Genomic DNA, 23,855 nt, shown 5'->3' with positions numbered 1-23,855 from the left:
TTCGTGTGTACAAAATATTCCCTAAAAAATACCCTGTATGACATTAAATAACTACTATAAATATTGTGTATTTGTCATGTTATTATTGCTTATGGCCTTAACTATTAGTAGTAGTAGTTGTTGTAGTAGAATTAGTTATTGCCATGACTATATACAGCCCTTCTGCTGTGACCACAATTAACTACATCTCATGAGTATGTTGAAAGTTTTATTTTGAAATGATTTACCGGAAGTGTGAGTATGCTATAATGTCTGCATTCGACCAATTTAACAGTTCCTTGTTGTCACCACCAGAGGGCAGCAAACACTCCTGATTTTAAATACACAGATCAACATCTCCTAGCATGATATAGAGGTAAACTCAGGACCTGATGATGCTTAAAAAATATACATTATTCATGTTAAACAACTGGTTAATAAAAATATCCTGTTGCTAACTTGACCTGTGTATTTAAAATCACGAGTTTTAATGTCCTCCAGTGGTCACAGGTTGGAACTGCATCATAGACTTCGTCAAGCCAGCGCCATTACAGACTTTAGTAGGAATAATACAGCTCTCAATACTGATTATATTCTTTAGTCCAGGGGTCAGCAACCTTTACTATCAAAAGAGCCATTTTAGGAAAAAAATAAAAAATCTGTCCGGAGCCGCAAAACATTTGATCATTGTGATGAAGGTAACAGCTTATAGTCTAAGTATATAGTATATAAGTCTAATGCAGTGAGGGCCAAAGAGCAAATGTACTGCGGAGTATTAGGGTCACATTTAGGGAAAAAACATCTGAGATTTACAAAATAAAGTCATATTATTACGAGAAAAAAGTCATAACATTACGAGAATATAAAGTCATAACTTCACGAGAAAAAAATAGTAACATTACGAGAATAAAATCATAACTTTACGAGAAAAAAAGTCGTAATATTACGAGAATAAAGTCATAACTTTATGAGAAAAAAGTCGTAAAATTACAGGAATAAAGTCATAACTTTACAAGAAAAAAGTCGTAATTTTACAGGAATAAACTCATAACTTTACGAGAAAATGGTCGTAATATTATGAGAATAATGTCGTAATATTATGAGAATAAAGTCATAACTTTACGAGAAAAAAGTAATATTACAGGAATAAAGTCATAACTACGAGAAAAAAGTCATAATATTACGAGAATATAGTCATAACTTTACGAGAAAAAAATCGTAATATTACAGGAATAAAGTCTTAACTTTACGAGAAAAAAGTTGTAATATTACGAGAAAAAAGTCGTGATATTACGAGAATAAAGTCGTAATATTACGAGAATAAAGTCGTAAATTTATGAGAAAAAAGTCGTAATATTACGAGAATAAAGTCATAACTTTACGAGAAAAAAGTCGTAAAATTACAGGAATAAAGTCATAACTTTACAAGAAAAAAGTCGTAATTTTACAGGAATAAACTCATAACTTTACGAGAAAATGGTCGTAATATTATGAGAATAATGTCGTAATATTATGAGAATAAAGTCATAACTTTACGAGAAAAAAGTAATATTACAGGAATAAAGTCATAACTACGAGAAAAAAGTCATAATATTACGAGAATATAGTCATAACTTTACGAGAAAAAAATCGTAATATTACAGGAATAAAGTCTTAACTTTACGAGAAAAAAGTTGTAATATTACGAGAAAAAAGTCGTGATATTACGAGAATAAAGTCGTAATATTACGAGAATAAAGTCGTAAATTTATGAGAATAAAGTCGTAATATTACGAGAATAAAGTCATAACTTTATGAGAAAAAAGAAAATAAGACGTAAAATTACTACTTTATAATATTATGACTTTATTCTCGAAATCTCAGATTTATTTTTTTCCTCAATGTGGCCATAATACTCCGTGGTACCGTCGTACCATAGACCTACAACAATGATGAATAAAAATGAAAATGTAAACAAAAAGCAGTTATTCATTTCCATGTTTAAAAAGCCACAGAGAGCCCCTGGAGAGGAGCTGAAGAGCCGCACGTGGCTCCGGAGCCGCAGGTTGCTTAGAGACCCCCGGGTTAATACATCACTGCTGGGCGCTGACGTTGTGCTGTAGACTTGTGGGGGCGTTGCTAAGCGACCGTTAGCAAGCTGCTATAAACGAAGCTAGAAGAAGAAGATAAGGAGCAAATCAAGCTGCGAAAAATGACTACTTTTGAAGACAGAAACTCAGTAATTAGGTTAATTAGCCTGTAGCCTTTTTAATAAACACCATGTAGAGCAGCTACAGTCTGGACTCTGCGTGTGAAAGAACTATAAGAGGACATGATGTCAACACAGGAAGAACAACAACAACAAGTGAACATCTGCAAAGTGCTCAGTTATCTTCGAGACTGGGACCGCGGTGACAGGACGGTCCGCGGCCGCATGTTGAAAACCTTCCTCACTAGAAACACAGGGAAGACGTTTTATGAGCTGGAGCTGGAGTTTGCTCAGGTGGCCAGTCTCTTCCTGGCAAGACTCACCACCTGGATGAGACTCACGTATCCTTTATGTTTAAGTTCAGGCATGTTTTCCACACACTGTTTTTAAGCCCTGCTGAATTTGGGCACCTGCATAACAGTAGAAAAGCCAATACAGACAACATATTTACTAAAATGTAGCCTACTATTATTGCATATGTTAGGCCTATGCTGCAGTGGATGAATGTAGTATGACTACTTAAAGGTCCCATATTATGCTCATTTTCAGGTTCATGCTTGTATTCTGGGTTTCTACTAGAACATGTTTACATGCTTTAATGTTCAAAAAACACTTTATTTTTCTCATACTGTCTGTCTGAATATACCTGTATTCACCCTCTGTCTGAAATGCTCCGTTTAAGCGCATTTCAACGGAATGGCAACGGAATTACGTTTCTAGGCAACAGCTTGGGTCCATGTATACTTCCTGTCAGCTGATATCATTCACATACACTACAAAAGGATATAAACTGGGACACATTTAGTATGTTTGTTTAAAACTGTTTAATGGTTTAAATATTGTATATTTGTGACATCACAAATGGACAGAAATCCTGACGGCTTGTTTCAAACGCACAGTTTCTGAATACGGGCTGTGTGTATTTCTCTGTGGATTAAGTGTTTCAATACTTTCGCAGTATTTATATAGACCTTAAACCTGCTTCATAATATAAGAGACATGAAAATCTCACTTTTTACAATATGGGACCTTTAAACTTCAATTTCAAAGATATGTAAATCCTTTCAATATTATTGACCAGTGGTGGAAAGTAACTAAGTACATTTACTCGAATAGGCCTTTGAATGCAGGACTATTATTTGTATTTCTAGACTATGGTATTGCTACTTTTACTGAAGTAGAATATCTGAGTACTTCTTCCACCACTGTTATCAACACATTTTGTACAAATTAAGTTGTACACAAATAACAGTCTGTTGTGTGTTTATTCTGTACACTGTTCTGTATGTTTTGTGCACCAATGCTGTTAGCTTTATGTGCAATTAAACCTATACATATTACCTTTTGACAAAGTGTCAGGACTTATGAGGATGACAAGCTGGTTGAATGCAAGACCAAATATCAATAATTATTTATTTTTACTGTTTGCCGATGTCCTTTACTGCATGCATGCATGCAAATTTAACTATATTTGGGCTGAAATCAAATTATAAATGAATGAATTTAAAGTTTACAGTCCTTTAGGGTGTAGGAATATATTTAACCAACAGAGACTCCTTAACTGAATATTCAGATACATGTTTAATACATCCTTGGGACTGCAGCTCAAAGCAATAGGGATTTTCCTCTCTGCATCAAGCCAGTGAGTGAAATGAAACGCTGCATCATAATCTGTAAATTATGACTCATTATGCCATTTTTGTGTGTGTGACCCACTTGTCTCACTTTCCTCAGTGATCAGTACCTGATGGAGTTCCTGGAGGACGGAGGTGTCCTCACCCTCCTGGACATCTTGAGCCACTCTCAGTGCACAGAGGAGGAGAAGACCGAGGCCCTCCGTCTGCTGCTCACCGTCTCAAACGCTGGTCGCAAGTACAAAGAGATTATCTGTGAAAGCCATGGTAAAAAAACAACATGTTTTTACACTTCCTTTTTTATTGCAAAACAGAAACAAAGAATTTTGAAGAGTTTTCCTGGAAATACATACAAACTTCTCCATACACGATACATAAGATCAGTGCAACAGTAGCTGTATTTTAGTGCTGTTTTATACCTTTTTTTCTCTCAGGTTTATCTGTACTCAGATTAGTATTTTTCCATTAACCATTTGGATAATTTGTGCAGCACTGTCAGAGCCACATCAGCTTCTCTATTTTTTACATTCTTGTAGGTGTGAAAGCCGTAGCAGAGTGCCTGGCTAAGTCAAACACAGATGAAACCCAGGAGACAGCGTCCTGGGCCGTCCTGGAGTCCCTCTCCCACGGAAACCCCAAATATCAAAAGCAAATCTACAAAAGTCTGATTGCTCTCATGACGTGTTCCTCCCCTAAGGCCCAGCAGCTGGTCCTGCACACCTTGCACACTGTGCAGGTAAAGCATGAGAGTGCACATGTTCTCGCAGCATGCATGTGCTGTCATCCTTGCTCTTTCACACAGTGGACTTCTGGTGATATATTTAACATATGAGAAGAAATATAACAGAACTCTCACTATCCTCCCTCACAGTCCAAAATGAAAACAGCCCATCACAGCATAGTAGAACCTCTGCTGAACATGCTCAGCTCCCTTCACCTGGAGGTTCAGGATGGAGGTAAGCTGAGAACACGTTTAAATCCACATGGTGGTAAACTTTTTTTTTGTTTTGTATGCTGATACTTGCTTTGAAATGACAAATGAATCCACTAGCTACTGTGGCTGAAAATGTTGCATCCTTTTTATAAATTGTCACCTTTTAATAGATAGATATATAGATAGATAGATTGACTTTATTGTCCACCTCAGTGGAAATCACTTGGCTTCTCCAAATACAGCAAAGGTACATACAATGCACATAACACAACACTACATTCAAACATCCAAACATACAGTATACAATAGTGCAATGGGCAGGTAGCAGCAGGTTATAATAAAAGAGAGCACATCTTATAAAATAATAAGTGTTCCCTGCTGAGTTCAATGCCTGTATGACACAGGGAATAAAAGACTTCTTATATATATTTTCTGGCTGACCTTTGGGACCCTAAATCGATGGCCAGACGGGAGCAGCTCACACTCTGAGTGTAGTGGATGTGAGGTATCTGTAGTTATATGTTTAGTCTTCCTGTGTACAGCACTGTCAGATATATTGCAAAGTTGTTTCTGTGACTTCCCAATCACCTTCCCTGCAATACTAACAATCTTGGAGAGATTTTTTTTGCTCTTTGCACTTAGGTTGCCGTACCGTGCTGTTATGTTAAATGATAAAATGCTTTCAACCAGGCTTCTGAATGCTGTAATATCTTGTCTAACACTCTTCTCTCCCTGTGTATGTTTCTGGCAGCTATAAATCTGATCTTAGACCTGAGGAGTTATGATGTGAGGCCACTGCTGCTCAATGGACTGGTGGCTCTGCTGAGGCCTACTAAAGAAGAAGTGCAGCAGCACATGAATATCGAAGGTGACACTCTGATCTTTAAGTGTGTTGTTTTTTAAAGGGCCTGTTCTCATCCCAAGGGCATTTTCCCTGTAAATACGTAGTAATTTTAAGCCTAGCCATGTTGTTTTTTCCTAAACCTAACTAAGTGGTTTTATTGCCTAAACCTAAGCAAGTGTTTTTATTTAATTCGCAACATGAAGCACATGTTTACTGCGACCGAAAAGTGAGGGGTCTGACAAAGGGTGACAGGAAGTGAATTTCATTTAGTTATGCTTATATTTCCACATTTTCTTAAACAATGTTCCACCTACCCAAACCCATCAATTAATGAGCTAGCACTTAGTCCATTTTTTGACATAATATTACCTAATTTGACACATTAACAAGGTGCCATAACATGTTTTGTTGATTCATACAGTGTCATCAGAGTCTGAGATGATCAATATGACTGGATCTCTGCCTGTGTTTGTGCAACAAGCTGCTGCAGCTAAAACTATACGGTTGGTAATATTAATCCAGTATAACTAGACACGTCATGAATGCTTTATCATACAATAAACACTGTCCGAAAATGTGATGCTCTTTTTATACAATGATATGTAAATAGTAATAGTTTTAGCTGTTGTCATTTTACAGTAGGGATATATTTTTATGGTGTTGAATGTGTTGAAGGTTGCTGGCTGTAGACAGTCAAGAGGTTTCTCGTGAGCTTCTCTCTCTCGGAGTGATCCAACATCTTCTGTACGCTATGGGCAACAGAGAGCACACTGATGCCCAAATACAAGCCAGTCTGGCCTTGGAGGTACATATCTGCTTACAGACACACACATACTGTACATACACATGCACACACACTAATACTTTCATGTCTGCGTAGCACTTCGTCCACTCATACTCGGTTATTGAGGAACATTTGGAGAGAGGCATCGGCAGCACACTGTTTGCAGCCTTTATGGTAAGCTTTACTTATTAAATACTATGATAGCATCAGTGAAAAGGTCAAGCTGCTAGAAGGCAACACTAACATCTTCAATCCCCGTCTTTCTACAGCACCAAGCTGACACTTTGTACATGAATATGGATGAAACACAAGCAGAAATCCTGCTAACTAACAAGGTTAACATAACTGAAGGTAATGATTATTTGTTCATCTTAACGCTGGTCAAATGTTTGTCTATTTTTATGGTTGCCTGTACTATGTGAAAATATTATTATTAATATAATATTTTTTGTCTTGTCAATCTTTGATTTCCAGTTTGAGATGGGGACAACTCTGAAGGCTGACAAGGACAAATCATTTTAATGATGCAAATAAATTTACTGTTAATTTTTTTTAAATCTCAGATTTGTTGTTTACCTTTATCATTAGTGTAATTATTTTTTCTTTAGAAAAGGTGATCAATTTTGACTTTACATTAAGTTATTTCATAGAAAAAAATCACTCTGTTATTGTCTATGCACAGTTTTAATACAGTTTTACACCATATTGTTATTAGTTTGCCTTTCACTTTTTTCATGATAATTTACTTTTTGGTTATTTTTAATATGCACTAATAACATAAATACAAAATAAAATAAAAAATGCCTCATCTGATACGGGGTAATGATAATCAATAATAAGCAATATGAAATTGTAATTGCACAAGCACACAGTTTTTAATTCTCAGATTTGTTGTTTACCTTTACCATTAGTGTAATTATTTTTTTTAGAAAAGGTGATCAATTTTGACTTTACATTAAGTTATTTCATAGAAAAAAATCACTCTGTTATTGTCTATGCCCAGTTTTAACACAGTTTTACACCATATTGTTATTTGTTTGCCTTTCACTTTTTTCATGATAATTTACTTTTTTCGTTATTATTAATATGCACTAATAACATAAATACAAAATAAAAAAATAAAAAATGTCTCATCTAATACGGGGTAATAATCAATATGAAATTATAATTGCACAAGCACACAGTTTTTAATTCTCAGATTTGTTGTTTACCTTTATCATTAGTGTAATTATTATTATTTTTTAAATTTGATCAATTTGGACTTTAGATTGCGTTATTTCATAGGAAAAAAATCACTCTGTTATTGTCTATGCACAGTTCTAATACAGTTTTACACCATATTGTTATTAGTTTGCCTTTCACTTTATTCATGATAATTTACTTTTTGGTTATTATTAATATGCACTAATAACATAAATACAAAATAAAAAAAATAAATAAAAAAATGCCTCATCTAATTCAGGTTAATGATAATCAATAATAATCAATATGAAATTACAATTGCACAAGCACACAGACTGTCCTCTGCATAATTTTGATTTGGACCCTCCCACCGGAGATGACGCAACACGCACTTCCGCTGTTTCCTCGCAGCTGATTGGGCGATCAGCCAAAACTTCCGTCCTGAACATGGCGGGAACCAAAATGAAGTAAACAAGTCTGCCCGTGTTGTGCGAAGAGAAATGAAATACGTTTTTATTTACACATGTAGTAGATTAAAAAATGAGCAGGTTACGTTCAGCGATGGTTAAAGGAAAGAGAGCCGGACTGGAGATGGTAGAAACAATAAAACCAAACCGGAAGAGACCAAAGTCTGCTGTGAAAGAAGGTAACATGCTGATGTTACTAAACTTATCATGTTAAAACACAGACACTTTGGGTAATTAACTCATCAATATTGATATGATGGTGAATATGAACCAGCACAATATGTGTTTGTCGATGTCTATCCACATCAGGCAACACAATGTTTTTCACAATATTTTCACAATAAGAGCAACACTTGTAGTCTTATATGCAATCCAACACAACAGCCAGTCATTTAATACAACCATGTATATGTCTGCATTTTTGTTTGAAGGCTAAACTTGAGGTTGCACAATGTTTTGGTATTCCTCCTGAAAGTGACTTGAATTTTACAGTTTCATTTATTTTCTTGTTGCTGGATTTCTAAACTTGGATTGCACTATATTCATTTACTTGAATTGAACTTGCTTTAATTTTGCATTGATAACAAATTTATATTTTGATAAGGATAATTATATCAGTAATTAATTTATATTTCTGTTTGACAGATTAAAGGTAATAATTATAGTTGGAATAATTATAAATAATTATAGTTAAACAAATTTAGGAAACTTGAATTAGAGTATATGTATGGCTCAATAAGGAAGCTGGTTAATAATTAATAATTGACTTATGGAGAAGGGGTGGGATTAAATAAGTTTATACTTCTTCTCACTCCTTTTTGAATATGTAAATCAAGGCTTCAAGTGTTGACAATTTATTTTTCTTATGCTTTTCATTGTATGTAAATACTACTTGTTTCTGACTGTCCACTTGTTGCTATGATCATTCTTTTTCTTTATTTTATTTTTTTATTTCTACATGTTCGAAATAAATTTTGAAATGAAATGAATGAATTTATTTTATTTTTGAGATTTTATGTTGGGCTGTATAGATCTATACAGCTGAAACGTTTAATCAATTTGAGTAATTTTTTTGTGGAAAAAATAAGTTAAAATTCTCTGATTCCAGCTTCTCTTTTCATCTGACATTTTATTGACCAAACATCTAATCGATTATTCGAGAAAGTAATCGATAATGAAAATAATCATTAGTTGTAGCCCTATAGTGCAAAATGGAAATTACCAGTTAAGACTGGGAATAATGCCCTGCAGTGCATACTTGTTGTTTCCTTTTACATTTGTTTGTCTTTAAGAGACCATGATTGAATAAATTATATTGAAATATTAATGAGATAATTCTTTAAATATGTTTTAGGTTAAATTAATTGTTAAATAAATAATCTTTAGAATAATTATTCTAATAATTATTTTTTATTCCCCAATTTATATAACAAATCATCTTTAGAATAATCAATAAATCAGATTTTAGATTAATCAACTAATTGGAAAAATAACCATTAGATTAATTGATAAAAATAATTGTTAGGTGCAGCCCTAAAAAGGTTTTCATTCAACTATGTAGTGAAGTGTACAGCCTCAGAAAGTGACCACATTAGTCCTGTGGGCCCATTTATGATGTTACATTTCACACTTACAGGGAATAAATTGTTAATTTTTTAAATGGATTTTAGCCTTATAAAGCAGTTGTGTGAACTAGGAAATGTAAAGTTATGACACATAATAAATCTGCCAACTGTATCTTGTTACTTCACTAGTGTCCCCTGTTCTGTTGTTGTTCTCCCTCAACATATAACATTTGAACCATCCCGGGGTGTTTGATAGATCATGCATGCATTAACATCAGAATTTTTGACTTGTAAAAAATCTGTTTAGTTTGAATGAGACTGATGTTTTTGGTCTTTAGAGGAAACCACGAATGCCTCCTCACCGTCCGCGTACCACACTTTCCATGATCCTGCTGATGTTGTGCTGCTGCGCTCTCAGCTCCTCAGCTGGTACGACAGGGAGAAGAGAGAGCTGCCATGGAGGACTCTGGTAAAGACAAACATCTCTTTCACTGGTTTGACAAGAAATTTCATATTTTTTAACACACATGTTTAGTTGTTAGAGACAAACTTTAATTAGGTATCATTATGAAAGTAAATTAGAGTTAGACAGAGAAGATGAACAATGCTGACTTCTATAACTCTTGCATTTCTTTTACAGGCTGTGACAGAGTCAGACCTCAACATCAGAACATACGCAGGTAAGAAGATGTTTTCTAGTCAAAATTACACATCTTAAACAGCGGCCGACACTCTTTATAAGACAGTTTTCTCTCTTTTTTTCCAGTGTGGGTTTCAGAAATCATGCTGCAACAGACTCAAGTTGCCACAGTAATAAACTATTACAACAAATGGATGAAGGTAGGCATATTTGGGGTGTTCATTAAGTCCTTGTGATATATTAAATGTATTATTATGTAATATATTGCATGCATTATGTGTAATTTAAACTCTTTGTGTTCCAGCGGTGGCCCACGGTGCAGGATCTTGCAGCTGCAACACTGGAGGTGATTACTAAAAGCAGTCCCTGAAGATAATGGTGATTTTAAAACAGTATTGATTTCAAACTAAATGTATTGATTTCATTTATGTGTAGGAAGTGAACCAGATGTGGGCGGGTCTCGGCTACTACTCCCGAGGAAAAAGACTGCATGAAGGAGCTCAAAAGGTCTGTGTTGCGTTTTGTAAATCAAACATTTCTCTGCCATATATCTGCATTTTAGTCCGATGAGTTCTGTATTCTTCATTTACTATAAACTTGTGGCTCAGTGCAAAGATTTATGAAATTACTTATCTCTTAACATTGCGTGTAATAATGAAATATTGTGGTGCAGGTTGTTCATTGTATCACTGGTCTGTTATAGGTGGTGTCAGAGCTTAAGGGGCAGTTGCCTCGTACAGTCGACAGCCTGCTGAAACAGCTGCCTGGAGTGGGACGCTACACCGCTGCAGCTGTAGGCTCTATTGCACTGGGTCAGGTGTGTTTCTATGGTCCGGAGCAGACTCTTGATAGCTTTACTGCCTCGTTTATCACTGATGGGTTGAAAAATTCTCTGTTGCCAAGGTTACTGGAGCCGTGGATGGCAATGTGATTCGGGTGCTGTGTCGCCTGAGGGCCATCGGAGCTGACAGCACCAGTCCTGCTGTCACAGAGGCACTTTGGTGAGATTCAACTTCAAACTAACATCCTCAGGAGTTTTGACTTTGATCCAAGCACCTACTTTACAGTCTTTTTTCGATTGCTTACACTCTTGTTTCAGAATTTGGCTCATTGTGTCAAAACTCTACACGCAAGCCAAATAAGACAAAACACTTGGAGGTAAACATCTTATTTCTATGTCAAAAGGAAACTGCTGTCAAAACCTCACAATCCTTTTGCAACAAAATGATTCACACGTGCAACAGACTGATGTACTTTATACAAAACACTGCTGTCTTTAGTACTTTGTATACCTTTTGTAATTTTCTCATACAGGCTTCTGTGAGAGATTGTTCCAGTACAGTACATCTACTCACATTTCAATGAACACAAAAACAGAAAGGCTTCAGAAAAAAAAATATACAGCTTTATTTTTTGCCAAACACAAAGAAAAGTAGAAGTACAGTACAATAATCAGTACAATATGTTACTATAAACTCACTTAACGGTAAACAAAAATAATAGTAACAGTAAAATTAGGATGGATCCCACCCTCCGTCCTTCAGTTCTGGCCACATCACCTCATCCACATCACAAGCAATGTCATCCCTGATCCCCTTGTTTGTTCTTGTCCTTGTCCTCTTCTCTCTCTTCCTCTTCCTCTTCATCTCCCTCTCTCTGTCTCCATGTTTTCAAAGTTCTCACAAAATAGGTGAGCTTACCTGAGGTCTATTTTTAGGCTCAGACTGATTGGTATGTTTTGCATTTTGAATCAAAGTGTTTTCCCAGTGATTACAAGAGATTTCATTCTTGTATGTGTGTCTAATATAAAAAAAACGGTGTAATGTTTTGTAAGAAGTGTGTTGCAGAATTGCAAACAAAGGGCAAAGCAGAAAATGTGTTTGTACTTTTGTTGCCTTTGTTTAAGGCATGGTTACAAAAGTTAAGGTTTGATGCTTTTGTCAAAGCATTCACATTTAGTTTGTAAGCAATCGCAAAAAATGTAATATCTATGAATGTTACTGTGATGTTGTTTTTTCTTGCTTTTGGTGTCTGCCTTTGTAAGCTCTGCACGCAATAAACATCAATGTCTGCCCGACACTCAAACACACCTCTCTACTGGTCAGTTAAGAACTCTGCATACAGTTTTCATTGGCTTTCATAAACAAACTGTTACCTGTGGTGCCCTGTTCAAAGTCTGTCTGGCAAGGACAGCTTTGTTTTAGTCCACACAGAATGATTCATGTGTGTTGTCTCAGACGAGTCCAGGCAACAGTTGTTGTTTGATATTTTTCCAGGTGAAGATATTTAGGTGTCAAGGAAATCCTGTTCTAAAAACTGAGGAATATTCCTTAAAAATATAAATCACAAAATTGGATTTGGGACAAATCCAAAAGGCACATAGTTGAGACAGTTTGTCTCTCAACTTCAACTCTCAACCCCTAATTGTTGAGTTTGTTCTGAATGCTGCAGACCACTCTCACTTTTTTCAGCTATTTCAGTCCATGTCTAAATATAAACTGTGAAAATGAATATCTGCTTTTTATGTGATCAAAGCTAAAAAAAATACATATTCAATAGCTAAGTCAGTCTTTGTAAATGGTATTAAAGTGGTTTTGAAGTTTCAACTTAAAGACAATTCAAAATTAAGTCTTTGTTCATTCAGGAGTGATGAATTGCTCAAATAAATATGCTGTTCTATTTCAGGAGTCTAGCCAACACACTGGTGGACCCTGAGAGACCCGGGGACTTTAACCAAGCCATGATGGAGCTGGGAGCACGAGTCTGCATCCCTAAAGGACCACTGTGCAGCCAGTGTCCCGTACAGTCTCACTGCCGATCTTTCCGCAAGGTAAAAATGTGCTAAACTAGAGTTAGTCATGGCTATGGTTTACATTTTGCTTTGTATTGTAAATGCAGAAGCTCTAATATAGATTATTAATGCTGTGGATCATAGTGTAAAGGTTGGGATTTGTCCATTGAATGTGCAGGTTCATGTCACACAAGAGAAAAACTCCAGGAAGCTCTTGGTGAAGTTGGACAGGAAGCCGTCCACCCTGCCTGATATAGAAGACTGTGGTACGTGTCCTGAGTCCTTGTCTCTCTATCAGACCTTGTGATATTATATTAAAGTACTTCCTCTTCTCCCTCAGTGAACAGCGGGACATGTCTGTTGTGTCCCTCGGAGCCCTGGGACGATGAGTTGGGTGTTCAGAACTTCCCCAGAAAGCCGGCGAAAAAGCCGCCTCGCGTGGAGCGAACTCTGACCTGTGTGGTGATCCGACCTGGAGAGGACGGCGAGGACGAGTACCTGCTCACACAGAGGCCAAACAAGGGTCAGTGTCCGCAGTGTGTCCCACTGGTTGGGGATCTGTTTGTGGTGGCCGAGATTCGTCTGCAAAATGAAGTTGTCTCCAGTCTGATAATCAGATTGAATTGCTCTTTTGTTTTCACTTCCCTATTTGAAATGCTGAGAGAATGGTGGATGTGAGCAGTAATTCATAGCTCCATAGTTCTGGTAGACTTCAACCATTCTGCAGCTTTTACTTCATTTCCATCAGTGTTTATTTTGGGAGATATTTTCATTGTAGTTTTACTCTCAGTCAGACAAAATTTAAAGAAATACTAAATACAGACGTGCAGTGATGGAAAAGAACACCCAAGGACTGTACTTCAATACAAATTTTGATGTACTTATACTTTGCTTGAGTATTTCCATTTTCTGCTACCTTATACTTCTACTCCTCTACAGTTTAGAGGCAAATATTGTACCATTTACTCCACTTCACTTGATAACTTTAATCATCAGTTACTTTGCAGATTCAGAATAGTAATACGAAATATAATCAAAAATAAATTATGATATATTATTACGGGTTAAAATAATGCTTTATTTATTATATATATATTTTACATTTACCAGGTTTGCTGGCAGGCTTGTGGGAGTTTCCGAGTCTTCTCCAGGAGGAGAAGAGCTCTGAGGTGAAACAGAAGAAGGCGCTGTGTGCCCAGATCAGTGAGATACTGGGAACCCGTCTGACAGAAAGTCTCTTCCAGTATGTGGGAGAGGTAAGCTTGATGTCTATCACCTATCTGTCATACACTCTTTTATATGCAAATAAACTCTTTCTGCAGCTGTGTAACGACCGTCTGATGGATCACTGATTGGCTGTTTGCAGGTGGTTCACATCTTCTCCCACATCCACCAGACATACGTGGTTCACAGTGTGTGTTTGAAGGACGCTGACGCACAAACACAGACTGAAAATGCACAGTGGCTCACCAGGTCCGCTCTGCAGGAAGCTGCCGTGTCCACAGGAGTGAAAAAGGTTTGTATTTTGATTACATAGCGTGTGTGTAACCCTGCTTTGTACCTGCAGCACCAGGAGAGGACAGAAAACATGCTTTTGCAACAGCAATATACTTTCCTAAATGTACTTCTGGTGTGTGGAAACACTTATATACTGTAATTCCCTGTGTCACATTACATGATTTCAGTGATTTTAATTTCAAGTTTCCCCTTTAATGGTTTAAAAAACGCTACTATCTTCCCTTTTACTGCGAGTTTCATTCACAGAATGTGAAGTTGTAGTCGTTGAGTTTGTTTCAGAAAGTTGTGACAGCAAGAGTGAGTGTCCACATCTGTTCATGTGTAGCCTGAATAAATGTTAACTCTCCTGCAGATTGCGAAGCTTTGCGAGTCTGTGAACAGTCAACAAGAACAAACCTCCAAGGTAAGTACTTCTGTATATTTATATACTGTATACCTTATTCTATAATCCTATACTAATATCAGATTCAACCTTAAACATTTGTCTTTACTTGTCTCTCTTAGGATGGGAAAAGGCAGAAGCACACCGGCACAAAGAAAGACAAGAAACCACAGACCTCTAAAAAGCCCAAACTGAGTGCAGCTAACAGCAGACAGCTCTCCCTCAGCTGCTTCTTCAACACAGTTAAACAGGAATCTTGATGGTATTGTGTTTGTGAACGTCCTACATGATGTCTTCTCATGCACACGTGCCTTATTGTCAAAGCATCAACCCTACATTATATTGCAACATTAAGAGTTTTTAATATAATATGTATATTGCTGCTAAGATGTTCCTGTAGGAACTTTAGTGAATCATCAGGGTAGTTTGATTTGTAATGACCTCATTCTAGATAATGTTTTTAACACTATATTATGACTAATGTCATGTTTATTACCATAATAAAAATGTAATATTAGTGGACAAAAAGTGTAGAGAATGTAACTTTGGATAATAAAGCCCAGATACAAGATAAACACCAGGTTTCATGCCAGCTAACCAAGATTTATCATGTCAAAGTTAACGCGATAACGCAAATTCATTTCAAAGACACTCATTTCTTTAAAGCAACTTGTGATTTTTAAGTTGTAGCGGGCTCAGTTTTAAAGCTCTATAAAGATATTGGCATCATATGAAACTAAAAAATCTAAGGAATCCATCAGTACCAACCAAGGAGGGAGGCTAAATAACACTCCAAACTTAGGATACATTTTAGTGAGGAAAAACTGGCATGGTCATTTTCAAAGGGGTCCCTTGACCTCTGACCTCAAGATATGTGAATGAAAATGGGTTCTATGGGTACCCACGAGTCTCCCCTTTACTGACATGCCCACTTTATGATAATCACATGCAGTTTGGGGCAAGTCATAGTTAAGTCAGCACACTGACACACTGACAGCTGTTGTTGCCTGTTGGGCTGCAGTTTGCCATGTTATGATTTGAGCCTTTTTTTTATGCTAAATGCAGTACCTGTGAGGATTTCTGGACAATATTTGTCTTTTCTTTTTTTTTTAAATTGATTTCCAGTAATATATACATACATTTACATAAAGCAGCATATTTGCCCACTCCCATGTTGATAAGAGTATTAAATACTTGACAAATCTTCCTTCAAAGTACATGTTGAATAGATAAAAAAAATTGCAATTAATCGCGATTAACTAGGGACAATCTTGTGATTAATTGCAATTAATATTTTAATCGAGCCCTAATATTTTTATCATGGGGAAAGTGAACAAAAAAATCTGCTGTTTTTTGTTATGAAAATATATTTTCATTTTATGACTTATTTCATTTAGTAGAAGAATATATATATGTTTGTCCATCCATCTATCTTGATGGACAAGAGGGTGCTTTTATTTTATTAAAATACATAGACGGTATATAATTAAATACATGGAATAATACAAAATATAAGAAACAAATGAAAAGTGAAATAATATTGAAAGTCAGTCACATTATGGCAGTCATTATGGAAACAGCTCCTCCCGCTGTGTTAAACATGTAACAACCAACTGATCCTGTCAAATAAATACTAGGCAAACAGGAAGTGATTCAGTACTTTTCCTCCACTGTCTTTCAAAGTTACTCAGGAGGATGACAACTCCACCCTGTAGCTTCCTGTGTGCAGTGACTTTGTGTTGTAAATATAAAGTTGAGTGTACTGACTGCTAGTCCACCAGGTGGCTCTGTGACATTGGGGTTGTTGCCAGTTGAGAGTGAGGAAGAGGATAAACAGTCTCAGGCTGAGTAATGCAGAGACATGTTGCAACTATGATGAACCTTTTCTTTCATCAGGAGCGGAATACAACTCCCTGTCCAACAAAGAGCCTCCTGTGAGTCACCACACTGATGTTTAGTGAAGTCTCCAGTCTGTCTTCATTCATTCATAGAGGAATATCTGGATTTGGCTGCAGAGCGTCCTGCAAGTTGAACTTTGCTAATACTTATTTACCAGATAACACTGTTTGATTGGTGTCCAAAGGTTCTCCAACGTGGTCACTGAAGTTGACAAGGTGAGTGAATCAGTGAGTAGAGTTATATCTTTAAATGCAATTTCTTCTTTTTTGACATTAACTTTCTTTATGTTTCCAGATGGCTTCTGCGTGGGAAAGTGTCCTATCTGTGCACCAGAGGATAGTGGACAATGGAGGTATGATGGTGATGGTGATTGTTTTTTCCTAGATATATACAGGTTCATTTTGCTTTAGTTGTGCAGCAAACTTGATCTTGCAGTTGTAGAAGCGATTCCCAGGCTAAACAACAAGTCTGTGTGTGTGTGTGGGAGCTGCAGATGTGCTCCACAGCTTGTCTTCACAATAACTGCTTTGTGGTTTGTCACATGATTAGCCACCATTACACTTTTTAAATGAAGTTATCTTGTTACAATGGTAGGCATATAATAATTATTATTATACTAATAGGAGTGGGAGGAACAGGGACCCTTTCATTGTCAGACAAAAACTGCCTTTTATTTTTCTCAAGTGCACATTTATTAAATATTTAATGCTTTTTGAATCAGGATTTGGTTTACATTCATAAAACTGCACACGCAACACGTCATCTGAGCTGAACTGGAATAAGACAAACTGTAAAAACCTGGCATTTCCTGTTCAGACTAAAACCAAAAATCAGTGCAGAAAGTTTGGGCAAATCAAGGCAGCTCTATTATATTATATTATGTTATATTTGTTTTTTATCACCTGGTTCTGCCATTTTACTACTTCATTATTATTGATATGTTCTGTGATGTTTTGTTTAACCTTACTTTATTTATCTGCTTTTATTGTCTCATGACGCAGTTTGTAACTTTGTTTTGAAAAGTGCTATATAAATAAAGTATGCTCTATTATGTTCCAGACAAGAGGACGGACCCGTGGCTGCTAGTCTACTCCCCCGTCCCGGTGGCACTCATCTTCCTGGTGTACCTCTGTGTGATCTGGGCCGGCCCTCGACTGATGAAACACAAAGAACCCTTTGACCTCAAAGGCGTCCTCATTGTTTACAACTTTGCCATGGTCGGCCTGTCTGCCTACATGTTCTATGAGGTGTGTTGTTTGTTCCGATGATGGAAATATCCAGTTTTACAGGTTTGAGCTGCGGCTTTCTTAGATGAGCTAAGATAAAAACGTCATTATCTGTTCACACAAAAACATATTTTGCTCCATGGAATTTCTGTTTTATGATACAAGTGGTTATGTTAGTGGTGTATTATTTAATGTAATTGTATGTGTATTTTACCAGTTCTTGGTCACATCCTGGCTCTCGAACTACAGCCTCCTCTGTCAGCCTGTAGATTACAGCACCAGCCCGCTGGCAGTGAGGGTAAGCAAGTGTCCTTGATGTGTTTTGTGCAGAAATTTGGTCTTTCACAAGCTATAAGTGTAACATCCAATCCTACCAGACAGCTGATTGATGTGCAATTTGGAAGCTAAAACATGCAGTTACCTTTTTACTAAATTAATAATATGTAAAACTCACATTTCTCCATTGTCTCCTTCCTCCAGATGGCCGGAGTCTGCTGGTGGTTCTTCTTCTCCAAGGTCATAGAGCTCAGTGACACGGTGCGTATTTGTTAAAACGTTTACAGTTATCAGTGAAATTCAGAGTTGAAACTGTAACAGCGTCTTCTTCTCTCCTCTCTTATGAGCAGATCTTCTTCATCCTGAGGAAGAAGAACAGCCAGCTGACTTTCCTTCATGTTTATCATCACGGGACCATGATCTTCAACTGGTGGGCAGGAGTCAAGTATGTGGCCGGCGGACAGTGTAAGTCAACTGTTTTAGTCATTTACTGTAAGTGTTATGATGATACTGATGTATGGATATATTTTAAACGTATATCTTGATAATATATCTCACTTCAAAGGTATTTTTTATGCATTTCATTATATACATTAGACCTACATACGACAAACATTTCCAGTTTGTATCTGTATATTTGGTTAATAAAAACACTTTTATGTAGCTATTGATACAAATAGAATTATACACAAATATAATATTGCATATAAGCTACAAAACAATATGATATCCGTTGGCCTAACAGATTAAATTTGATAATGAGAAGGAATACCAAAGGCATTTACAGAGCTGTAATCCCAGCAATAAGCTCGCTATGTTTAAGCAGAGATGCAGCAGGTGTTTAGGGGTATGCACCTACAGACTCACCAGGATGAGGCGGTACGCAAGAAGAAGTAAAAGTACTCCATACTGGTGCCGACTCATTTCAGGCACTGGTTTAAAGAACACATCAACTTAGTAGTCAAATGCTATTTGGTCCATTATATAGATGTTGTTTCATGAATGCAAATAACAAGAGCTTAATTACGCTGTCTAATGGGACTGAAATGCTCTATAACTAAACTGTAATACTAACAACTTTAGTGTCTTATTTGAAATGTTTTACGGACTTAAATAAATAAATAAATGAATGAAACAGCCCGTTTCTTATTCCTCTGTTTATATCCTGCAGCGTTCTTCATTGGCCAGGTCAACACCTTTGTACACATTGTGATGTATTCCTACTACGGCCTGGCTGCCATCGGCCCTCACATGCAGAAGTACCTGTGGTGGAAGAGATACCTCACCTCTCTGCAGCTGGTGAGTGGCCTCTAGCTCTGTTATGAAAAGAATGGCGACTGTACATACAATATGTTTGCAAAGTAAGCTGATCTGACTTTTTCCCTAACTGCCTTTTACAGGTGCAGTTTCTGATGTTCCTCCTGCACACGGGCTACAACCTGTTCACAGAGTGCGACTTCCCCGACTCCATGAACGCGGTGGTGTTTGGCTACTGCGTCACTCTCATCGTCCTCTTCAGTAACTTCTATTATCAGAGCTACGTCAACAAGAAGAAGCAGAAATAAGACGTGGTGGTGAGGCGTTGCACACAAACACACTGAGGCTTTATGAGAGGAGCTGACAGAGTATTGTGTCAGCTTGAGGGATTCTGTCCTCACTAGTGTCCACTAGAGGGCACAACATGCTCACAGTCTGAACGTTTCTCTCATGGTGCTCATCATCAAATGACAGACATATTGTAATGTTAGGTGTGAACAGACGTACTTCAAGCTGTCCACTTGTGATTGGATCACTCAGGACGCATGTTAATTCCAGGTCTGATCAGGGCCATAGATACAGTTGAGTGTGAGGGACTAAACTCAGATATTCACTGGTGCTTACGTGTCTTCTGACTGCCTGCAGCTACCAACCTCTCTGCAACCTCTCATTCTGCAGACTAACATTTCCAAACTTTAGATCAGTCATGCAAGTGCAAGATACAATGTCGCTTTTATGTTGTTTTTAACTTTTTGCTGTTTTGTTTTTAAGTCTGTTATTTGAGTTTTTAAGTGGTGTTTGTGTGAAACTTTTAAGCTGCCATCTTTCAAATGAGATTCAAAATCACATTGGGATTATCCTGGCTAAATAAAGGTTAAATTAAAAAACATAAAAACAAAAGCACCCAGTTTAAAAGGCACTAAATTCACTCGTTCCAAGCACCAAGCAAAAGTAATGCCTCACAATTAATTAAAAGCTTAGTGGGCTGTCAAGTTTAACACATTAATTTAGATTAATTAAAAAAAAATTGTTAAAAAATGTCAATTACCACATACAACTGGCTGAAAGGCTTTTGTTCAATGAAAAAAGATGTTTTTTTTAATTACAAAAATGTATGAAGATTTGGAAATAAAACAATTAATTTCTAATGCCACCTTTTGGTATTTACAGTCAATGCTTTACACGTGTGCCACAATAGTTTTTTGAGTTAAAAATATCTTAATTTTTGGGCTTGTCCAAGCAAATATTGATATACTGTATGTGATTGTATGTGATTAAATCAGCATATAGACTATATATTTCTGCCACCCCTTAAAGTCCCCCATGACCTAGATCCAACCGTGTCAGCGCACCCACCGTCACACTCTTGCTCGACCACATACTCACTGCAGGTGAGCTATAGCTGCTACGCTATGCATCAAACTGTCAACACCCCTCAAATATTCCTTTACACACGGTTACATCACGCTCTACTTAACACTGCTGTCCACCATAATGCATATTTGCACCTCTGCCTCCATAGGAACCAGTTGTTTGCACCTCCAACCACAATGGAAAAGACCCCAAATGCCCATATGTGTGTATGTGTGTGAAAGAATAGACACAACACATAGGCCTATACAGGAAAGATATAAATTTATACAGAAAATAAAACAGTGGCACCAAAAATTGCTCCTCTTAAATTTCTCGGAAGGGGCTTTCTGGGTTGAGGTTTGTGGGTTGAGCAACAGATGCGTTGCTTAACAACCGCATATTTATATTGAGGAAGTGGATCAGCTGACTGACCACAGAGGCAAAAACTTTTACCAGCAGAAACACTGTTCATTTTGAAAAAGAAACGGCCAAAGGTGTAACTTCATCACTCAGTAACTTCAACGCTGATTCTCTCAGTTATAGGGCTTTTATAGGGCTGAAGTTTATATATTAACACTGAAAAAACCTGCATGTGTAACTGAGGTTAGCAGTAGGCCAACCTGCAGCACCAGGACAAGTGTGAGAAAACAGGAACCTACTTTCCTAAGTGTACTTGTGTTGTGTTGAGACACTTGCTGTAGTTTCCATGTGTCACAATTTCAGGATTTTAAGTTCAAGTTTCCCCTGATATCACTGCAACTTGGAGCTGCAGTTTAAACATTTTTTGTCTTTTGGTTACTGTGATTATTAAATTGAGTTTCAGAGAATGTGAAGAGCAGGTAGTGAGTGAGTGTCCACATGTGCTCATGTGTAGCCTGAATAAATGAGACGTTAACATGTTAAATCTCCTGCAGATTGTGAAGCTTTGTGACTCTGGACAGTCAAAAAAGAGCAAACCTCCGAGGTAAGTATACGTCTGTATATTTATAAATTGTATTTTATTCTATAATCGCATATTAATAACAGATTCCACCTTTATCATTTGTCTTTACTTGTGTCTCTTAGGATGGAAAAAAATCAGAAGCACACCGGCACAAAGAAGGACAAGAAACCACAGACCTCTAAAAAGCTCCAACTGAGTGCTGCTAACAGCAGACAGCTCTCCGTCAGCTGCTTCTTCAACACAGTTAAACAGGAATCTTGATGGTATTGTGTTTGTGAACGTCCTACATGGTGTCTTCTCATGCACATGTGCTTTACTGTCAAAGCATCAACCCTACAGTATATTGCCACATTAAGGAGTTATTGTGCGTCCCATCACTGAGAAATTAAATACAAAATGCCATCAAGTTATTATAACAAAATCAGTTTTTAATATAATATGTATATTGCTGCTAAGATGTTCCTGTAGGAACTTTAGTGAATCATCAGTGTAGTTTGATTTGTAATGACCTCATTCTAGATAATGTTTTTAACACTATATAATGACCAAACTATATGTTTTACAAGCGGTATGTAAGATAATTGTTTCGTAAAATAAAATGTTTATTACCACAATAAAAATGTATAATGTTAGTGAACAAAAAAATTGAGAGAATATAACTTTGGATAGTAAAGCCCAGATACAGGACAAACACCAGGTTTCATGCCAGCCAATCAAGATGTGTTATCTATATATGTTTTATCATGGAGAAAGTGAACAAAAACATCTGCTATTTAAAAAATATATATATATTTTTTAAAGTTATTTAAGAATATACTTTGCATGTAATAATGACTAACCGGTATTTAATTTTACAGAAGATGTTTTTGTAATAGCTTGGTAAGTCATAGGGCCAATGGTGGAAGAAGTATACATAAAGTAGGAAAAATACAAAAGTATCTGCATTAAAATATACTTAAAGTACCAAAAAAGTATAAAAGAAAATACTCATTATGCAGTGTATGCATATATATATTTATATATATATATAAATTAATATTTTTTATACATATATATATATAAATTAAGATTTGATATATATATATAAAGATTTTATATATATAAATATATATAATTAAGATTTTATATATATATATATATAAATTAAGATTTTATGTATATATATAAATTAAGATTTTATATATATATAAAGATTTGATATATATAAATATATATAAATTAAGATTTTATATATATATAAATTAAGATTTTTCTTTTTGTATATATAGAAATTAAGATTTTATTTATATATATATAGAGAAATTAATATATATATATAAATTATTATATATATATATATATATATATATAAAGGAATATTTAATTTATAATTAAATTTATATTCTGTATAATGAGTATTTTATTTTACTTTTTTGTAGTAGTATAGTAGTACATTTTAATGCTGATATACTTTTACTTAGTTTCTGAATACTATATAAAATGACATAATTATAACTGGATTATAATTATTGATGCATCGATTTGTACATCACTTTAATGGTAAGGTGGGGCTAATGTAAATGACTTTATTTACTGCTGGGTAGTTTAATCTTTAATAATAATAAATTATTTAGTAGTTTATATTTTGTATTAATAAAAAAAACTAGTGTATCAAAGCCATCTATCTATCTATCTTGATGGACAAGTGTTATTTTATTTTTTTAAAAATTACATAAACGGTATAAATAAATAAATACTTGGAATAATACAAAATACAAGCAACAAATGGAAAAAAGGAGACCCTTTTTAATCTATGTAGAAAAAAATGGATACAACTGATTGAAGTTTTAAACTGCTGACCCCATATTACATATGATTCACAATTTATACTAATCTTTTTTTAATAGACAATACATTTTATTTATTATAATTTTTAATTTACTTCTAATTTATTTCCTTTCCTTTTTCCTTTTTTTTTGTTTTGTATGTGTTTAATTAATGTTGCTATCGGATT

General features: G+C 35.9%; 3 protein-coding genes across 5 annotated transcripts; all 3 read left to right on the top strand.

The window, feature by feature from the left end:
• The first annotated feature begins 2,067 nt into the window (after nucleotides 1-2,067).
• Nucleotides 2,068-7,068, top strand: armh1 (armadillo like helical domain containing 1). Its single transcript, XM_037769685.1, has 11 exons — nucleotides 2,068-2,508; nucleotides 3,741-3,809; nucleotides 3,902-4,068; nucleotides 4,338-4,537; nucleotides 4,673-4,757; nucleotides 5,487-5,603; nucleotides 6,001-6,082; nucleotides 6,255-6,384; nucleotides 6,460-6,537; nucleotides 6,633-6,714; nucleotides 6,838-7,068. Exons 1-11 carry the CDS (start codon nucleotides 2,291-2,293, stop codon nucleotides 6,840-6,842), a joined length of 1,233 nt encoding a protein of 410 aa, XP_037625613.1. The 5' UTR covers nucleotides 2,068-2,290; the 3' UTR covers nucleotides 6,843-7,068.
• Nucleotides 7,069-7,923: 855 nt separating this feature from the next.
• Nucleotides 7,924-22,497, top strand: mutyh (mutY DNA glycosylase). 2 transcript variants are annotated; one of them, XR_005206898.1, is made up of 16 exons: nucleotides 7,924-8,191; nucleotides 9,916-10,046; nucleotides 10,218-10,257; nucleotides 10,344-10,417; nucleotides 10,522-10,563; nucleotides 10,653-10,724; nucleotides 10,921-11,034; nucleotides 11,121-11,218; nucleotides 12,903-13,047; nucleotides 13,187-13,274; nucleotides 13,349-13,531; nucleotides 14,119-14,264; nucleotides 14,375-14,524; nucleotides 14,879-14,929; nucleotides 15,031-15,264; nucleotides 22,219-22,497. XR_005206898.1 is itself a non-coding variant. In XM_037769684.1 (15 exons), exons 1-15 carry the CDS (start codon nucleotides 8,086-8,088, stop codon nucleotides 15,166-15,168), a joined length of 1,578 nt encoding a protein of 525 aa, XP_037625612.1. In that variant the 5' UTR covers nucleotides 7,924-8,085; the 3' UTR covers nucleotides 15,169-15,483. The 2 variants fall into 2 exon arrangements, 1 of the variants encoding a protein (XP_037625612.1); XM_037769684.1 differs by lacking the exon at nucleotides 22,219-22,497 and having other exon boundaries at nucleotides 15,031-15,483.
• Nucleotides 16,604-22,497, top strand: LOC119488233 (elongation of very long chain fatty acids protein 4-like). Of its 2 annotated transcripts, none has more exons than XM_037769688.1 (11): nucleotides 16,604-17,022; nucleotides 17,102-17,159; nucleotides 17,867-18,054; nucleotides 18,251-18,331; nucleotides 18,514-18,570; nucleotides 18,660-18,774; nucleotides 19,481-19,608; nucleotides 19,710-19,883; nucleotides 21,834-21,883; nucleotides 21,985-22,220; nucleotides 22,288-22,497. In XM_037769688.1, the coding sequence occupies exons 2-8, from the start codon at nucleotides 17,102-17,104 to the stop codon at nucleotides 19,872-19,874; spliced, it is 792 nt and encodes a 263-aa protein (XP_037625616.1). In that variant the 5' UTR covers nucleotides 16,604-17,022; the 3' UTR covers nucleotides 19,875-19,883; nucleotides 21,834-21,883; nucleotides 21,985-22,220; nucleotides 22,288-22,497. The 2 variants fall into 2 exon arrangements, with proteins under 2 accessions (XP_037625616.1, XP_037625615.1); XM_037769687.1 differs by having other exon boundaries at nucleotides 16,604-16,842; nucleotides 16,965-17,022; nucleotides 21,985-22,496.
• Nucleotides 22,498-23,855: the final 1,358 nt, after the last annotated feature.

The sequence above is a fragment of the Sebastes umbrosus genome, chromosome 5 (assembly GCF_015220745.1).
Source record: "Sebastes umbrosus isolate fSebUmb1 chromosome 5, fSebUmb1.pri, whole genome shotgun sequence".
NCBI classification, from domain to species: domain Eukaryota; kingdom Metazoa; phylum Chordata; class Actinopteri; order Perciformes; family Sebastidae; genus Sebastes; species Sebastes umbrosus.
The sequence above is the reverse complement of the archived record's forward strand: the minus strand, read 5'-3'. Positions and strand labels throughout refer to the sequence as shown.